The 17,161-nt window shown below is 37.6% G+C and overlaps 1 protein-coding gene across 2 annotated transcripts in view; it reads left to right on the forward strand.

Annotated features, from left to right (window-relative positions):
• LOC109982015 (leucine-rich repeat transmembrane neuronal protein 4) overlaps positions 1 to 15,055 on the forward strand; it is a 51,596-nt gene extending 36,541 nt beyond the window's left edge. The window contains exon 3 of one of the 2 annotated variants that reach the window (XM_065963631.1): positions 13,869 to 15,055. In XM_065963631.1, coding sequence (XP_065819703.1) covers positions 13,869 to 14,087 — 219 coding nt within the window. In that variant the 3' untranslated portion in view covers positions 14,088 to 15,055. The remainder of the gene's footprint in view (positions 1 to 13,868) is intronic. The other variant, XM_020631047.3, reaches the window with a different exon arrangement.
• Positions 15,056 to 17,161: the final 2,106 nt, after the last annotated feature.

The following is a 17,161-nucleotide window of genomic DNA, read 5'->3' on the forward strand; positions in this document are numbered from 1 at the left end:
ACCCCACAGGGGGGTCTAGGGGTCTTCCTTCAGAAATTTTGAAGCACCAAACATTTATTTTCCTGCATTCTGATCTAATTTTATGCACCAACAAGTTTATGGTTATGATCTAAATTGTTGTCCTTATTTTTGTCTTTTTCAAATCTCTAGTGTTTATCAGACACATGTGGGGATTATATGGGCGGAAAATATGTGTTGGTCCATAGCTATCTAATGCATGGCAACATTTTTTACTTATAGCAAAAAGGATTCTACATATGCTAACTAGCATCATACAGAAAGTGACTTAAGTAAGCTAGCTTGTGGAGTTGTTGCTACAAAGAGAGATTTCACTTGTTTAGAGTAAAATAGAGTAAAAAAAGGGAGACTATTTGATTAAGCTAAGTTGACAGAAACTCAACACATCCTCCTTGTATTAATTTAATTAGCTTTGGCATATTCATTTTACTTTACAGAGGATTAGGCCTTTAACATCTTTCAGCTCAGTGTTATGGTTTTACAGTTAAAATTACTGATTTGGTTCACAGTTATACTAAAACTCATGGCATAATTTCTCTGTATGGCAAAAAAGCTCTTATTACCATAATCAATGCTACTACCAAGAGCCATATTCCAGCTAGATAAAGTAAGCTATTAGCTTGTGTGGTTGTTAGTTTCAAAGAGACATGTTTAGACTAATACAGAGCCAAAAAGGGAGACTATTTGACTTATACCCAAGTGGACAGAATCTCAAAATACGCTAAGATTGTCCATATTCTTTTAATGTCCTAAACTAACTGTTAGCTAACAAGTTAGCCATAACTGATTTCAATGTGCTTTCATGCTCAGTTCAGTTTTAGCCTGTTTCTGGAGTCCCAGGAGTCAAAATAATTAAGTTGATGCAGTTCATTACACAAAACAAGTTCATAAAATTATTTTCATGTTTATATTGGTTGACAGTTGAGTAGCTTATGTAAGTTTATAAACAGTTGTCTAAGATGTAGTTGCTGTCTATTCATTTAACATTTTTGGCTCACAAAAGTTAGCACAAGTTGTAAACTCAGATCCAGAACTTCAACATATTCAAATGCAGAACTTTTTGGGCAGTGCTCAAGATCAAAAATTGTACTGGAGGGGAAATGTAACCGAGGAACAATTTATACATGACTAATTACCTGCCTTGTGCACAGTTCAAGTTTTTGTCAGAGTTTTCTTTAATTAGCAGACAGTTTGACTGTGTAGTGTTGTTGTGGCTTCTTTACAATGACTACAAACACTGGGGAAAAGAGTGGAAGTGGAAGGAACAGAAAAAGAAGTGGAAAAAGTTGAGCAGAGGATTAAAGCTGCAGCTTCTCTAGAGTCAGACTGGTGTAGCCCCAAAAGCTAAATTGTGGTTTATCCCAACAATATTTTTAATCCTAAATCTCAACCTCTATGCACTTTATTAAAATTCAACAGTAGTTACCATATTTACCCCCCAAAATATCACTTACCCTTTTCCCATAAAGTGTAGCTTTGTCTAAACTCTGCAGACCTGTTACTAATAAAATAAATCACTTAATTGGACCATATCTAAAGAACATGTGGTAAAATTAGCATATCTGTGATGTCCTTGAGTACCTGCATATCAGCATTTTCACAGATCTAAGATAAGGGTTCAAATAAGGGAAGGGTATAGATTCTAACTGAAGACACAGTTTCTGTAAAATCTTCCTCCCAAACAAAATATCACCCAACTTTTCTTGAGCAACCATCCGCACGATCAATGAGCTTTCAATCTGAACCCAGGTGATTGTATTATTACCATATCCATTAAACACTCCTCTGTCTGTATAGTCTTTTGTATTGTTTTTTGTACTGAGACTTCTAAATGATCTTTGATTTGCAACATTAGTTTGGTATCTCATCTGGATGAAGGAGGGTTGATCAACTCCAGAGATCCATTAGAGAGTGAAATAGATTGAAACAGGTGTAGTGAATACCTTCAAGGCTCTCTTTTAGTTTGACTTACTGTGCCCCTCTTGACAAAACTCATTACCTCTGGTATAAAAATATTTTGACTAAAAAAACAATGTGATTCCAAAATGAGTCCAGCCTCAATAATATCTTGCCTGTAATTATGTTTTATTTTTTATTGTTAGAATGATGGACTAACCACCTGATTGTCTCTGCTTTACCTCCAGTATGTGTTGGGCCAGGCACCATCCTTTACCAATCAATAAGGTAGCTAGAGCCATGACGCTAGTACTATTTTTTGACACACCATTGACACTTTAATCTTTTACATTTCTAGAGCTTATTTGCCAGAAAAGAGGTGCTTTTTACTAATAAAGTTACTTGGGAGCAACATTAGCAATCATATGAAGACATTGTTCTGGTTTTCAGGCCAATAGAAATCAACATGACTCTCGTAGCTCTTTTTTTGGTCTCAACACCAGAAGCAAAAGTGTGCATCTATGTTTAGTGATGGACGGATCATTTGAAGCTGGGGGGTTTTTTATGCCTCTTTTAAAACATTATGTTTTTAGGTTGTCTGTCTCTCTGTACATCAGTGAGAGAGACAGACAGATATCATAAACATGAAGTCTCAGACACATTCTCTTGGACTTTGACTCAAGGACGAACACGAATCTGGGGAACTACCAGAAGTTGACAAGCGACCACTACTGTAGCATCTCCCAAAAAATCTGCTTGTTTTAATGCAAGCTGTCCTAAAAAGTGAACAGTTTCCTACTTTGAACATTATTTACTGTGACTTTAGCAAAACAGTGTGCACAATACACTTAACTTTAACATCATAAAAAATCCCCCTAAATGAGACTGGACATTTTAAACAGATTCACTGCATGGCCACGCAGAAGACTTACATATTCCTCAGAAGTGGTTCAAGGATATCATAATTATTATAAAATCATTATCTATCAGTTACTTTTACAATAATTTTGTCCCTCTATAAGTGACCTGTGGTGGACATTTTGTTCTTATTACCAGGCAAATAATGAAATTATTTTATATATATAATGTTCTATAATCAAGTTAAAGCTGCATGTAATCACTTTAGACCAGTTGCATTTGGTAAAAAATGTAAATACATACTTATGAATATCTATATTTTGCTCGTAGAATTATTTATAATATACATCACTTCATCACAAATAAGTGGAGGATTTTAAAATATACTTAACTATTTCTTCATCACGAATTTAGGCGATTGATTATCGTCCTGGATTGACACTTTTCTGGCAATTTTTCCTGTCCAGTTGTTGAGAAAATGATACCTCAAGAGTTCTGGGAATAAACTAAAGCTCTTTGAATATAGAGGAAAACATCCACTTTGTGCACTACAGTTGAACTCATTAGATATTTGTGCTAAGGTCCCAGTGACCTCAATGGTCCATTCTCATGGATACAATATCTCAGCAAATCCTCAAAGGGCTTTTACCTACATCATATTTGTTTTCTGTTTTTAAAAGTCTGAGAGAACAATGCCATCCACTAAACATTTGTTGACAATCTGCCCTTATTGCTGAAATGTGCTATATAATCAAACTTGCCTCGACTTGCACTTTGCAGTGAGCAGTGAGAGTCCGTGTGATCCAATGTGATCCATTGTGAAAATGAAAGTATTGATTACGACAGCCTTGAGGGGGTCTATTGCAGAGACACCTTCTGGGAGTTTACAATAGATATTGGTTTCGGGTAAATTAGTTTGCTTGAGAGGCATGTGACAAAAATTCATCTTTAATGTTTATGATAATGACTGTAGTGGAGTTTTGGTATTTTAGCTTTTTGGTTTGGACGTAAAGTAGTCTAATCTTCTTAGATAACCAAATGCCTCAAAACTAAATTATTATTTTTTTCCATGTATATAAGAGCGATATATAAGCGATATGCCAGTTTAACCTGATACTGCCATATCCAACTTTATCTCCACTTTCTAGATCAAAATACTGCCTAACCGCACTGCTCCTACAAGATGCTAACCGTTAGCTGTGCTTGCTTATGTCCAGGTAGTAGAGAGGGGAGAGCAGGCCTATTTACTGGAAAAACAAACCCCAGCTAGTGTTGGGTGACTGCAGTGCAGTTGGACCAAAATATTAATAATTAGTTTAACCGACTCTTAATTCTGGTAGAGACCAGCATGGGTGTTGTTTAACTGTTTCTCTAATGTTAAGTTGCTATCACTGAACAAGGCCCAATGATGGATCCCTTGCATTGGCTGTAATACTACATAAATAGAGATTACAACTTGACTCTCACAGTCCAAATCTAATGCAGCATATTGTTCTTCTATTTAGTGTATCCTTACACATTCAAGAGTTACTATTACTGTCACCGAACGGACAATGAAAGACAAATTATGTGACAGATGACGAAGGTTGGAGGCAATACTGTTTGATTCTCAGGGTCAAATGAGGTTTAAAAAATTCACTTGCACTTCACTTTTGTTGCCAAAGGTGCGCTAAAGAGAACAAAACAGATTTCTTTGGGGTTGCAGCGCTAAAATTCAAGTTGAAGTCCACATGAAACGGATCTTCGAGAGTATCTAACTGTGGTGTTGTAAAGTTTTACTGAAACAGTATAGAACCAATCACAAGATAGAAGGCAGGACATAACCTCAGGATGAATTTAACTGGATTGTTGAAATAACAAAAACTTTTTAATTGCTTGAAAAATGGTAAACGCCCCTGAGTGCAGGATGAGTCATGAGTCATTTTAAATGTTAACAGAAAGAGAAAATACAGTTATTTTTCTGTAAAAATACTCAGATGATGCTTTATTGAAATATATTTGGCAGATAAATGAATATTTAAAACAGGAACGCTGGACTAAAACAAGGAAAATATACTTTTCATTTCATGGGAACTCTAAATATTGTACTATAAAGCATGCCAACAGAGCATGGGACATCCTATCAAATGGAATTAATCAAGGTCTGCATGTGAATAAAAAACAGCTTATGCTGTATATTTTATTTTATTTCATAAGATATATTATAAGAATTGCACAAAGGACAGCAATATTTAGTCCTGAGCACAATACATGTTACAGAATAAAAGCAGCAGTTAGCCCTACATTGTGTGTGATGTTTGTTACGTAAGCGATCTATAAAGCTTAAAATAAATATGAAAGAATAATACAACATGATACCAACACAACACACCAAGTAAACAAGTATAACCCTAAGAGACATATTTTTCATTTGATTTTCGTTCTTTTTGACGCATTTTATTTCTGTTTTGACAAGCAGCATTGGCACATGCTATATGTGTAAGTGTGTTAATGTGTGTGTGTTCATGTGTGCACTAGGAGTGTGTGTGTGTGTGTGGGAGTGTAAAGAGGGAGAAACAGTCAGCGAGGGAAGCACTGAAGCGCAGATATCTTCTTACCCTTGAATGAGGATAAATCTTTGCATCTATACTTCTTGGCATCCACATTCAGGTTACTTATATCTACATACATCAGAAAAGACTCAGTAGTGACTCATAAATTGTCTATCCACTAAATAACTGTAAATCTCAGCATGCATTGCCCACATTGATGAGCAGAAAATGGGATGAGCAGCATTAGGAGAAGATAAATCCCCACATCTGAAGGATTATAGTTATTTTGACAAATGCAAAGCGCTTTTCAAATAGAAATGTAATTACATGCTGAATATTAAAGTCAGCGAAAGATCATCTTTCTGGAATTACAGCACATGCAGCACTACAATGTAGAACTTTTGGTTTCTTTTCAGATGGATGTCAATTTATCTTCTTTCATAAATGTTAAAACACGGAATGGAAGCTAATAATCTTTTGTCTGTGATAGCAGTACTTTCAATTATTTAATATTAGTTTTTGAACAGGAGAATATTCATGCTAGCTTTTGGACGCATATTAGTCACTTTTTAACAATAAAAAATGAACTGTATGCCACGTTTCTGAACATGTTTTTCACCTACAATATGTTTAGCCTTCCCTAACGGCACGGTCACTGACCGCTTGTTATCTGCTTTGCGTCTGTGTCACCCAACTCATTTTTCAATTTAACCAACCTAAGCAACAATCAGGGAAGCGGGGTCTTGTGGCCATTAGCATGCTATTCAGCCTCCATGAGTGTGTATCCTAATAGACAGCGATGATAATAGAGGCTTGTCTGTGCTCTCTCGCCGCAGCGTTGACCACTGAGTGAATTATCCAGCTGACAGAGAGCAGCAGCACAGCTTAGGAGGCGGAGGATGTTGTTAATATGCCAATGAGAGCTCGAGCCTCCCGTGCCAGTCTGAGCCATGCTGACATGGTGCAGCTGCCTATCACATAATTGGGAATCATTTAGCAGCAGCTTGACCTACATTCAGAGCAGTGCAAAAGGGGGGACCACCTATATGAATGTTTTTATTAGCAATCCAAAGCTAATCACTCGAAGTTGGTTACAATTAATTGCCCTGTGCTGAGTTTATATCATTGTCCTCTTCTACACCTGCAGTAGAGTGCTTTGGAGTGGGTTAGTGGAGTGCTTTATTACAGAATCAGGGCTTTGTTAGAAACAGTGAATTTGATAGAGTGGTAGTTTTATGTAACATTGGGAATATTTTAATTTTATTAAGAGGAGTACAGTCAGAGCTCTTTTTTTAGATGTTTTCTTTTAAAGGAACAGTTTGACATTTTTGTATGTGTACTTTTTTTCACATTTCAGCTCAAAGTCGGATTAAAAGAGTCAAACCGCTCTGATATATCTGTTCAGTAAATATTGCGTCAGCAGCTTGCTAGCTTAGCACAGCATAATACAGCTAGCATTAAGAGAAAGTATGCCTTACAATCCTTCTGATTTTTTTTTTTTTTTACTGTAGAGATTGGAATCTATTCAGTCATCTGTATAAAATATAAGTGCAGCTTATTTAAATGTTTCCCTGTTTCTAGTCTTAGTGCTTGGCTAAATATGGCATTAGCTAGCCCGCAGAAGGTTGTTCTCCATCAATGTTCAAACTTACCCCACCGTCCTGTTCTGTGATTGGCCAGGGAATGCAACAGGACTTATTGTTGTTTGTGTCCATTGTAATACCAAACATAAACATTGACTTAATATTTTGACCCTAACAATGATCTTTAGCTAAACCTTACAGAGTACAGTTGGTATCCAAACCTGATCTAACTATGACCGTTCAACAACCTTCCACTAACATGGTTAGATTAAATGTCAACACGGACTTATATGTTGGACATGAACAGCTGGCTCCGATTCCTCACTGATAGATGTACATGACTCTGAGATGAAAGAGCTTCTTAGCATAAAGCCCTGAATGTGAAATTTGAGTTGAGGAGTACCAGCCAATCACAGCAAAGGAGGGACAGATTCATTTTTTTCAGGGGAAAAGGTAACTCAGATGGCAGATTCATATTTACTGAGGAAGAATCCATCATCTCATCTCACTCTTGACAAGAAAGCAAATAAGCGAACTTCCTTAAATGGCAGCTATTCCTTCAAATGTGCTTTGCATTGATCTCTGTGTCGTGAGATTTATAGTGTTTTCTTGTAGCAAAAAGTTTGTACCACACATTGCGGTCCTTTCTAGAAGTGGTCACTGGAACAGGGATTGAATAATTTGTCATATTGCCTGAGGTGAGGATTTCTGTGCTTATGTTTTGCTGAGAGCAGACTCAGACATGTATGAAAACCAGACTTCTATTTTGCCCATTACCTCAGTCTCTGTATCAGGACGACTGTGATTTATTTTCCTCAAAATTGCCATTTAGATGATGTTTTCCATGTTGAAGGCTCTTGTAAGGCTTGGCAATTAATCAAGTTTCAATTTCGATTACAATATTGGCTTCTAACGATCCTGAAAACAGGATAATCAAGATTAAACGATTACTGTGCCAAATTATGTACTCGTTTTGATCAGATGTTTTGTTTTTATCTTTTGGCCTCAAGAGTCCATCACCACTACCTGGAAAACATACTTAATTTATTTTCATGTATTTATTATTATTGTTGTATATTAGTAGTTTGATATATTTATATATTTCTTATTTATTTTAATATATTGCTTGTTTCCAGGTGACTTTACATGTTATTCTTTTCTAAATCAGCTGATAACTCAGAGTTTATGTAAACTTCTGTAACCACTCCATTACAGCTATGAACACTGTTAGAAACTACTACAAATAAATATTATTTAAAAATAAAGAGCCCTCTCAGGTAACACGGTTAATAATTACTCATCAGGTGTTTAAAGTCAGTTTCCTCTGATGACTCGTTTGAGCAGTTTGACGGAGAGAGATTGAACAGACACTCACGTACATGATTAATTTTATACCGTTATGATGCCGATCTGTGTTCAGAAATGTAATATTTTAAATGTTTACATCACTGGTCATCAGATTTAGGCTCATACTTGCTGTTTTAAAGTATGGTTTTTGTTTTTTAAGACTTTAAATCGGTAATGACCTCAACTTGTCCATTAACCGCCATGCATTTAGATGGAATGATTTCACCCAGAAAGGGGCGGGGCCGGCATCGTTTGGGTAAAGTACCCGGATGGGTTGCTCTCATGAATTCTCTGACAATCACTTTTGTCTTCTTTCAAAATAAAGTGGCAGTGACCAACATGAGCATTACAAAAATCCTCACAGATGTCGCTGTGATCAGCTCTTCACGTGCAAGCTAACCCTGATTGGTTATGTGATTCAGTTCTGTGAAATAAAGATAAGGGAGCTCACAGATATGGATCGGACACATTTATTCAAAGGGATATTTAAATGTAATATACTGTTATGGACGTAATGATCAAAATGTATTTTAACCAACCAAAACTTAATGAAATAATGTAACACACTGTAGCTTTAAGTCCTGTTTTGTCAACCCCTAAACAAGTAAAGACTGTCAAACAACAAAATAAAAAACTGAAGATTAAAGAAAATACATACATACATCCAAAATACATTGATACTATTTATTAACTAGGAATATATTATTATAGTATGTGAACAGATTTAGTAAATGCTGCTGCACAGGATTGCTGCCAACAAAGTTTTGTTGTGTTCTATTATACAATGACAATAAAGACTCTATCTATCTATCTATTTATTTTAATAGCTGTTGCCACTTTCGCCTAAAAGTCCAGACAGTTAAGAAGATTATTTCTTAGAATTAGGCTTAACTCCAATTCAGGGCAGAAGAAGATACAACAATAACTGTATCATCACCTTAAACTGGATATATTGACTACAGGTTTACATGTATTACATTACAGGAACATACATTTATTACCTGGACTGGTTTGGTACTTTCGACTACAGGTTTGTGCAGGACATGAGTTGTCCTCTCTTTAAATTCACTTCAGATGAGCTATAGTTTAAACAGTTAACACAAAGTGAAGACAAGATCAGGCTCATGCCAGATGCCAGCTTTATTACTGTATGTTGGCCGTTAGCCAGTGACTCACTGAATAACAACTTACACTTGTCAAGAGGAAACGAGGCTATTCTTAGAGAGCTATTGTAATCAAGAGATTTGAATTCATTTCATCTATCCGCTGCTGTGTTCTACAAGTAGATTGGAAACGACTTCCTGAGCCATTAAAGTTGAGGAAAGATGGTGATCATGCCTCGGGAAAAGATCTGACTGTACTGTATGCTGTGTTCAGCTCCAAGCAGCTCGGCTGGCAGCTGTCCAAGCTAAGCTAGCCAATGAGTCACCTCTCTAAGAGCTCCAACCATAACAGCCAACGCTCCCCCAATATTCTTGATTAGAGCTGAATGCTCACTCTGCTCGGTTGGCCAAAAAGGCTTTTATTCTTTTGTTCTTTGCTAAGACATGACACAGATCCTGTTTCAGTTTACTGATTAAGGAAACACATATTTAATAGCTAACTCAGGCATGAAGAAGTGAGAAAAAGATGCATCTGCTTGGTGTGAAAAAATAACGTGTTTAAAATGCAATGCAGTGTTGTGTTGACCTGTGAGATGTAAGAAAATGACCAAAAACTAAATGTAATCCACTTGAATGGCTCTAAACTGCATGGAGACTTTATAACACTTGTGGAGAAAGCTGACATTTAGTGAATTGATTTTGTTTTGACATTTTGCATTTAGTTTTCCAGTAATGAGTTGATGTTGTTAGAGAGCCCATCAGTGAATTAAAAAAGCTGTTTGATATGTTTCACTAAAATAGAATAATCAGTTAGCTAATTGAAAGATATATTAGGATGTTGCAGGAATGAAATGTGACCGTTTGTACATTAGAAAGCTGGTTTTCATCTTACTTTGACAGATATACAAGCAGTGGTTCTATTTCAGACGTAGCATTTTGAAACAGGCCAAATCTGCGATGCTTCTATTCTCATCATCTAACCAGATTGAAAGCTTACAGAAGATTTTAAGCAAGCAGCCTAATGCTCTATGTGTGCTAATGTTGCTGGGTTGTTTCATCACTTTGGTATTTGATTTGAATTTAAACACTTTTTGAACTGAAGGTAAAATGGACAATCACAATGCAATGTTTAGTTCATTTTACCAAATCATAGCACTCGTCAATATAATAAGATCAGGAACAATAAGATGGTAAACATTATTGCTTAACATCAGAATGGATTGTAATTATAAGATGTCAACATTTGCATTTAAGTGAGAGCCCTGCTCTGCCAATAATGCAGCCCTTTCAGGCGAAGAGATACCATCTGGCAAATTATGCAGTTGCTTAAATGCATATATGTTTGGGTTGAAGTGCACATATATCTCCCGTTTACCCTGTGATCCTTGTAATGAAAGATTAAAGAATGGTAAAGAGTGGTGATTAGTATTTGGCATCATGGTAACAGTTTAAATGCAGGGATAGCCTCAAACTGGACTTTATAAATTATATATGTCTGACTCTGAGAGGTGTCTGGATCAACACACCACCGCCTACGCAGCTTGTTGTTGTTGTTGTTTTTAACACAGATATATGCTGGTATATATAAGTCTGTGCCAAAATATACAGCAGACCAGAAGACGATCAATAAGTGACATTAGATTGATTCATACCTATGATGTTTAATCCTGGTTTCCTGTTGCTGATTCACATCCCACCTCTTCAGAAACTGAATTTCTGGAGCGTTGAGACAAAACACAGCTTTTGTCTTTAACTTTGTAGTTTCTTAAAAACACCCACTGTAATGGATTTATATATTGAATTTGTGCATTTATGAAGTGCTTCAGGGAGAGTGAGTAAGTCACATGAGGTCAAGTTTTCAGTTTTACTTTGTAAAATTAAAAGTGAAAAGTCACTGATACCCCCCCCCCCCCAGCTGTCAATAAAGAACTACATGCTTACCATGCCTAATTGAAATTAGAGTTTATTTCATGCCGAGCTGCTCCATGAGAATAAAAAATGTGAGCGGACTGCAGACTGACATTTTATGTAAGTTTATGTAAGGTGACGGGTTTACAGGTGACAGTTCAAGCAAAGTGCTGAAGGAGGCTGCAAGAGGAGGAGGCAATAAGAATTATACACGTTTATGATTGTTGTTACAATATATGATCTTGTATGTGTATGTAGGTGAGCTGTTTTATTGACAGCATGAAATCAATGAAAGACAAACCACTAACTGTGCTAACATGCTATTTTGTAAATAGGTTTTTGAATCTACTTCTACCTGAGTAGATGTCCCATTCTAGCAGCAGAAAGTCCAAACGGAAGCTCGGGCGAACATGTTGCATCACACTGTACCTCCTGGGCGAGCAGAAAAAATGAGTTAGACATTGGCACGATTTTGAACCTCTGCCGTGTCATTGGTAAATGTTATGGTTAAAACATATCACATATAAAATGTCGTTTTCATTTCCTTGACTCTAAAAAGGTCCAATTTCAAAGAGTAAATTGCAAACAGAGACGAAACCTTGACTTTGATGCATTCCCTGCAGACTGAACATAATGATGAAAAATGAGGCGCCAATTGAGTCAAGTTCTTAAAGCAAGTTTAAATCCATCTGTGCCGTGGTGGCAAGCAGGATGTACTTAAAGTTTGATACACAGCAGAAAAACTGTGACACAGGCAGTCACTGGCAAAGCTCAGCGTCGCAGTTTTTGAATCTTCTACTTTCTCTTTCGACATATTAAAAGACACAAAATATTCAAGAAAATACAAATGCTATTTCAGTCCTTCCAAAACTTGCATTATTCCTCGTTACTATTTTAAACAATTCATTGCAATCCCTCAGGACTATTCATATTGTTCGCAGTGAGGAGACCTTTATAAGCATACTTTTCTCAAAGCTGTTTTTATTTGTGTTTACAGATCTGTAGGTTATGGAAAGAAATCGTCTCAGTAACTGCAGCTCAGTTTATTTTATGCAACCTTCAGCTTTCGGTCAAGATAAACTGGTAATGAGGAAGTTAAATAGAGAAGATGTTGAAGAGACAAAGGTTGTAGAGCTCTGCCAACTACTACTGTACACAAACACACACACACACACACACACACACACACACACACACACACACACACACACACACACACACACACACACACACACACACACACACACACACACACACACACACACACACACACACACACACACACACACAGAAAGAGAGAGAGGGCTATAGGTTCAACCAGCCAACCAAGTCTATATTGACTTCTCCACTTCTGTTGGAATAATTGGAGAAAACAAGTCCACAGTGGAGCTTTATCAGTGCAGCATTTTTCTTAACAAACTCCCCGACCCAGACACAGTCCCCCATCTATTTTTTCGTAAATTCCTCTGAACTAGTGTGCAACGTTCAACAGCTGAATTAGAAAAAAAGGGGGGTTTCCAAGCATCTACACATGTAAGAGAAGGGAAAACAGAGCAGGATCATTCCTGGAAAGGAAAACATAACCTTTGGAAGTTGTGATTTCAGACATAAGGGTCTGAATACAAAGACGTTTTTTCTCTTTACATCAGCTTGAAGTTTGACCTTTCAATAATGCAAAGTAATATTTCAAGGCAGAATGTTTACAGTAGGTCTTCTACCCAATCCTCATCTTTCATCGAAACTATGAATTTAATTTTTTAAGTTAAATGATGAATTGTTGTGTTTTATAAAGAATTTCCCATCGCACTACTTCCAAGAGTATATCCAAAGAGTTTCCAAAGCAGAAAAAAAACCACACAGAAACAGTCTGTTCTATGTATACCAGTTCTATTCATCATGACCAAAGAACTTGTATACATGGTTATCACATATCACTTTCTGATGGGGAAAAATGGGGAAGTTCCCTGCTTTGAATAAGACTTATGTAAAATGCAGACTAAAGCTTCTGCATGCATCCATGAGCTTAACCGTGGTGCACTGCTGCATGTGTTGTGTTTCTTGTCATATATGAATGTTTCTGCACACTTTGTCGTGTGGCTTTGTGCATCTCAAGAAGCATGAGTGCATCCATATTTTCTATGACAGCATGAGTATAAATAAGAATATCAATTTCCCAAAGACCATGATGCAGCCATATGTCGTTTAATTGACATAATTCAGACTGTACCAGCACGTAAAACTAAGAGGGGTCTTTGAATCAGCAAAGTGCTTGTAATGTAATAAGCACTCTCTTCTAAATGGAGCCTTGACTCCATTTAAAAGAGGGCAGAAAATATGTGTGCACTCTTGCTTAAGGCTTTCATCTTGCATATAAATCACTCCAGCTCAAAGTGGGTGTTTGAGCACCACAGATTTCAGGTCTTGGGGGCCCGCACTATATCAGCGGCCAAGGCTGCATTAATTACAAAGCTGTGCCATGGCATGAAGTAAATTAAGCCAATTCCAAATATTCTGAGAGCAGAAAATTTTGAAACGGAGGCTTTCTTGGCTCATTTAAAAAGCTTATCTTGGCTCTTATTTTTCTTCCTCTTCTTTCCATTTTTGTGTTTCCTGTCTTTGTTTAGATTCCGGGCCAGCTGAGTGCTCTTACGTTGTACAGGTGTGAGCAGTCGGTTCTGGATTATTGCCATGCCCACCTGTCGCTGCACCTCAATATGGGCATGGAGCCCCCGACTCAGGCACTGGGAGATCTGAGGTCAGCCAGGTACCACCCGGGGATAATGGCTGCCCTCCCCTCTGAGCCTGTGCTGCCTTGCCCCCAGACCCACTCCCTCCACCAGTGAGCTGGGGCAAAGAGGCTCCAGACTCCTGTATGTATGCTGCACAGTCAGTGGACCACTCCGAAAAAAATGCAAGGCTATGTGCGAGAAACTGGAACTGGTCAAGAAGCAAAGGAGACAATTAATCTTCCTGGACTGAGAGTAATGAAAATGAAAATATTTCTCAGTGGAAATAAAGGGTTGCAGCGGTATCGATTTGTGAGCCTCTCACCTACCTGACCCTCAGTGTCCTCAATTAGCAAAGGAGGCTGAGCAGCAGCATGACTTTCCACGTTCTGCTCTGCCTCCTGAGGAGTATTAAGGATAATAATTTAATGATTTGTTAATCTTATTAAACATTTTTCCTCAGCTTCTCCTCGTCCTGGCAACTCTCTGCTGCGTCAGGTAAAGTAATCACATGCAAAATGGTAAGAAGAGAGCGGGGGAACAGCATGATAAGTAATTGAGTAGCAGAACAAATGAAAGATCAGCCAAGCTAAAAGGTTTGCCGCTGCTTTTTCTGATCAGGTTGTCAGTCAGCGGTCTCTCTCCAACTCAAATCCCCTGTTGCATTTTTTCATCTCCAGAAAGGAGACGCCCTAATGAAATCACCCAAGACGAAGGAAAGAAGAAAATAACGGACTTTAATTGTCATATAAAATGTACAGCCTACACATCTTGCCGGCAGTAAGTTGAATTTACATGGTGACTTTTGATTTCCTAAATGATTTGGGATGTTTATCACATCATAATTTAATTAATCAAGCTGAGAAATAAACAGATGCAAAATAAACAGTAAGTTCAGATCTGGATGCACTGGGATTTCTGATGTTTACTTTACATCATCCATTTAAATCACTCTTGTAGTTAATGGTTTTTTTTTAAGTGTGTTCTTCTACCAACTTTCTGATTGTGCACTCATATATCTACATGTGTGTGCTTTTTACAAGATGTTACAATATAATATATGGTCAATAAACTGTGGTAACTGACCGGTACTGGTGTCATTCCTCAAGATCAGTGGTTTAAACTCAAACACTGTCTGCGTCGGTGTTTGAGACTGAAGCACTGAAGGCACGACTGATTATGTGTCTGTTTTTACTGATCAAGACCCTGATAGTAATGTTGCATTTCTCTCCCCTTGTTACTGTTTGTTACTGTTATCGTGACGAAATACAGATTACTGGACTCTCTGAACCTGGCTCGTAGACTTTTATGGACTTTCTATGTTTGTATTAAGCAGGAGAAGAAAACTAATGTACGAGGAAAAAAACCTCAATTAGGTCATAGATACTGAAAGGTAGACGCTCCGTGTTCTTCACACGCAGAAAGTGTGTTTTCAAAATAGTGGATGTGAAATGTGAAACAATCTAATTGGGATTTTTGTCAGTGGGGAACTGACTTTAATTTAAGCCAGTCCTTTGAAGAGAAATTGTCTTAGCATAGCTTAAAGAGGTGCAGCTGACCTGTCAGGTGTTGGACTTAAAACACACGTTGAGATGTTGTTCGTCGAGCTGTGAGAGATTTAGCCTCCGCAGTTTAATAGTGAGGAGAGTCTTTTCCTTTTAAATTCTTGGTTCCCACATTAGCCTATGCTTAATAATTAAAGTTATCAGAGTGTTTATCTGCTCTAATGCAAGCTACAACCGTTAGCATCCCCATCTAATTAGCTTGCTAATGTGAGACGGGGGAAATTGTTTATGTGGGGCAATTGTAACAACTCCAACTGTGCCAATCAGAAGCAAGATGGAACCATGAAACTCACAATGTGTGCCGTCTTTAATGAAGCTTTTAGTCAGATAAGCCTGGTTTTGCTACCTGGAGAACTTCAAAAGAATATGGGATCATGTGTCAAGTGCCAAACATGGCATGATGGAGCAACACTTAAAATGTAGTTTTCTCTTTTGGTAATCCATCCATCCATCCATTAGCTATATCGCTTTTCCCGTTCTGGGTCTCAGGGGGTCTCAGGGGGGCTGGGGCCATCCCAGCTGACATTTGGCTAGAGGCGGGGTACACCATGGACTGTTCACCAGCCATTCAGCTGACATATAGAGACAGACAACCAGCCACACTCACATTCACACCTACGGGCAATTTAGAGTCACCAATTAACTTAATGAGCATGTGGGAGAAAGTCGGAGACCCCGGGGAAAACCAACGCATGCACCGGGAGAACATGTAAACTCCACACAGAGAGGCTCTGACCAACAGGGATTCAAATCAGTAACCTTGTTGCTGTGAGGTGACAGCACTAACCCCTGCACCACCGTGCAGGCCCACTTTTGGTAATGCAATAATTAAATATAATTGCAACTTGATGTTGGTATTTATTATTGCTAAGTATGCAATAAGCCATAGTGGTCTAACCTTCTCAGATTTCCAACTTGTTGCAGTTTGTTTTTGTAAAAACCTGCGCAAATAAGATTATCAGAAACCGCAATACTTGAATTAATTATGTATACAGGAAAATAAATAACCAGGTTTCTCTGTGTGCGTGTAAACGCTGCATGTCCTTTATATGGTCAAAACCTGGGTTTAAGCTCATAACCGGTATACTCCAGTCCATGTAAGCGCAGACATTGCTAGCAAAAATATTTGATAATTCTGAACATAGAAAAGAAGGCTAGTGCCAACATGTTTTTTTTTTAACCCAGATATCTTCTTTTGACATCAAAACCATTTTTTTTTTTTAAATTTTTACAATTTCCCCTGTTTTCCCCTACAGTGATACTGACTTTGAGCATTTCATTATTTAGGCTACTATATTTTTAAGTTTACAGGTTTTGCTGGACAAAAATCATTCTTCACATCAGCAGGAAGTATGCCCCCACTGCATGGCAGCTAGCCCTGGATCCAAATAAGTCAGTGTGATATTGTTAGCAGCTCTGTCCTGCTCCTGTTGTACTGTTGGATTTAAGGACATTCACACTCAAGTAACCCCTGTCAAAGTCATTAGCAAAAATAGCATCATGTAAATCCTCGCCATTAACGCTTTTTTCTTTAGACATCAAATGAGAAAAATGCTTTCCAAATACAGACAGTAAAAAATAAAAATAATAAAAAAATAAAATCAAACTTTTATCATTCTTGTATCA

Source organism: Labrus bergylta, chromosome 2 (genome assembly GCF_963930695.1).
Source record: "Labrus bergylta chromosome 2, fLabBer1.1, whole genome shotgun sequence".
Lineage (NCBI taxonomy): Eukaryota > Metazoa > Chordata > Actinopteri > Labriformes > Labridae > Labrus > Labrus bergylta.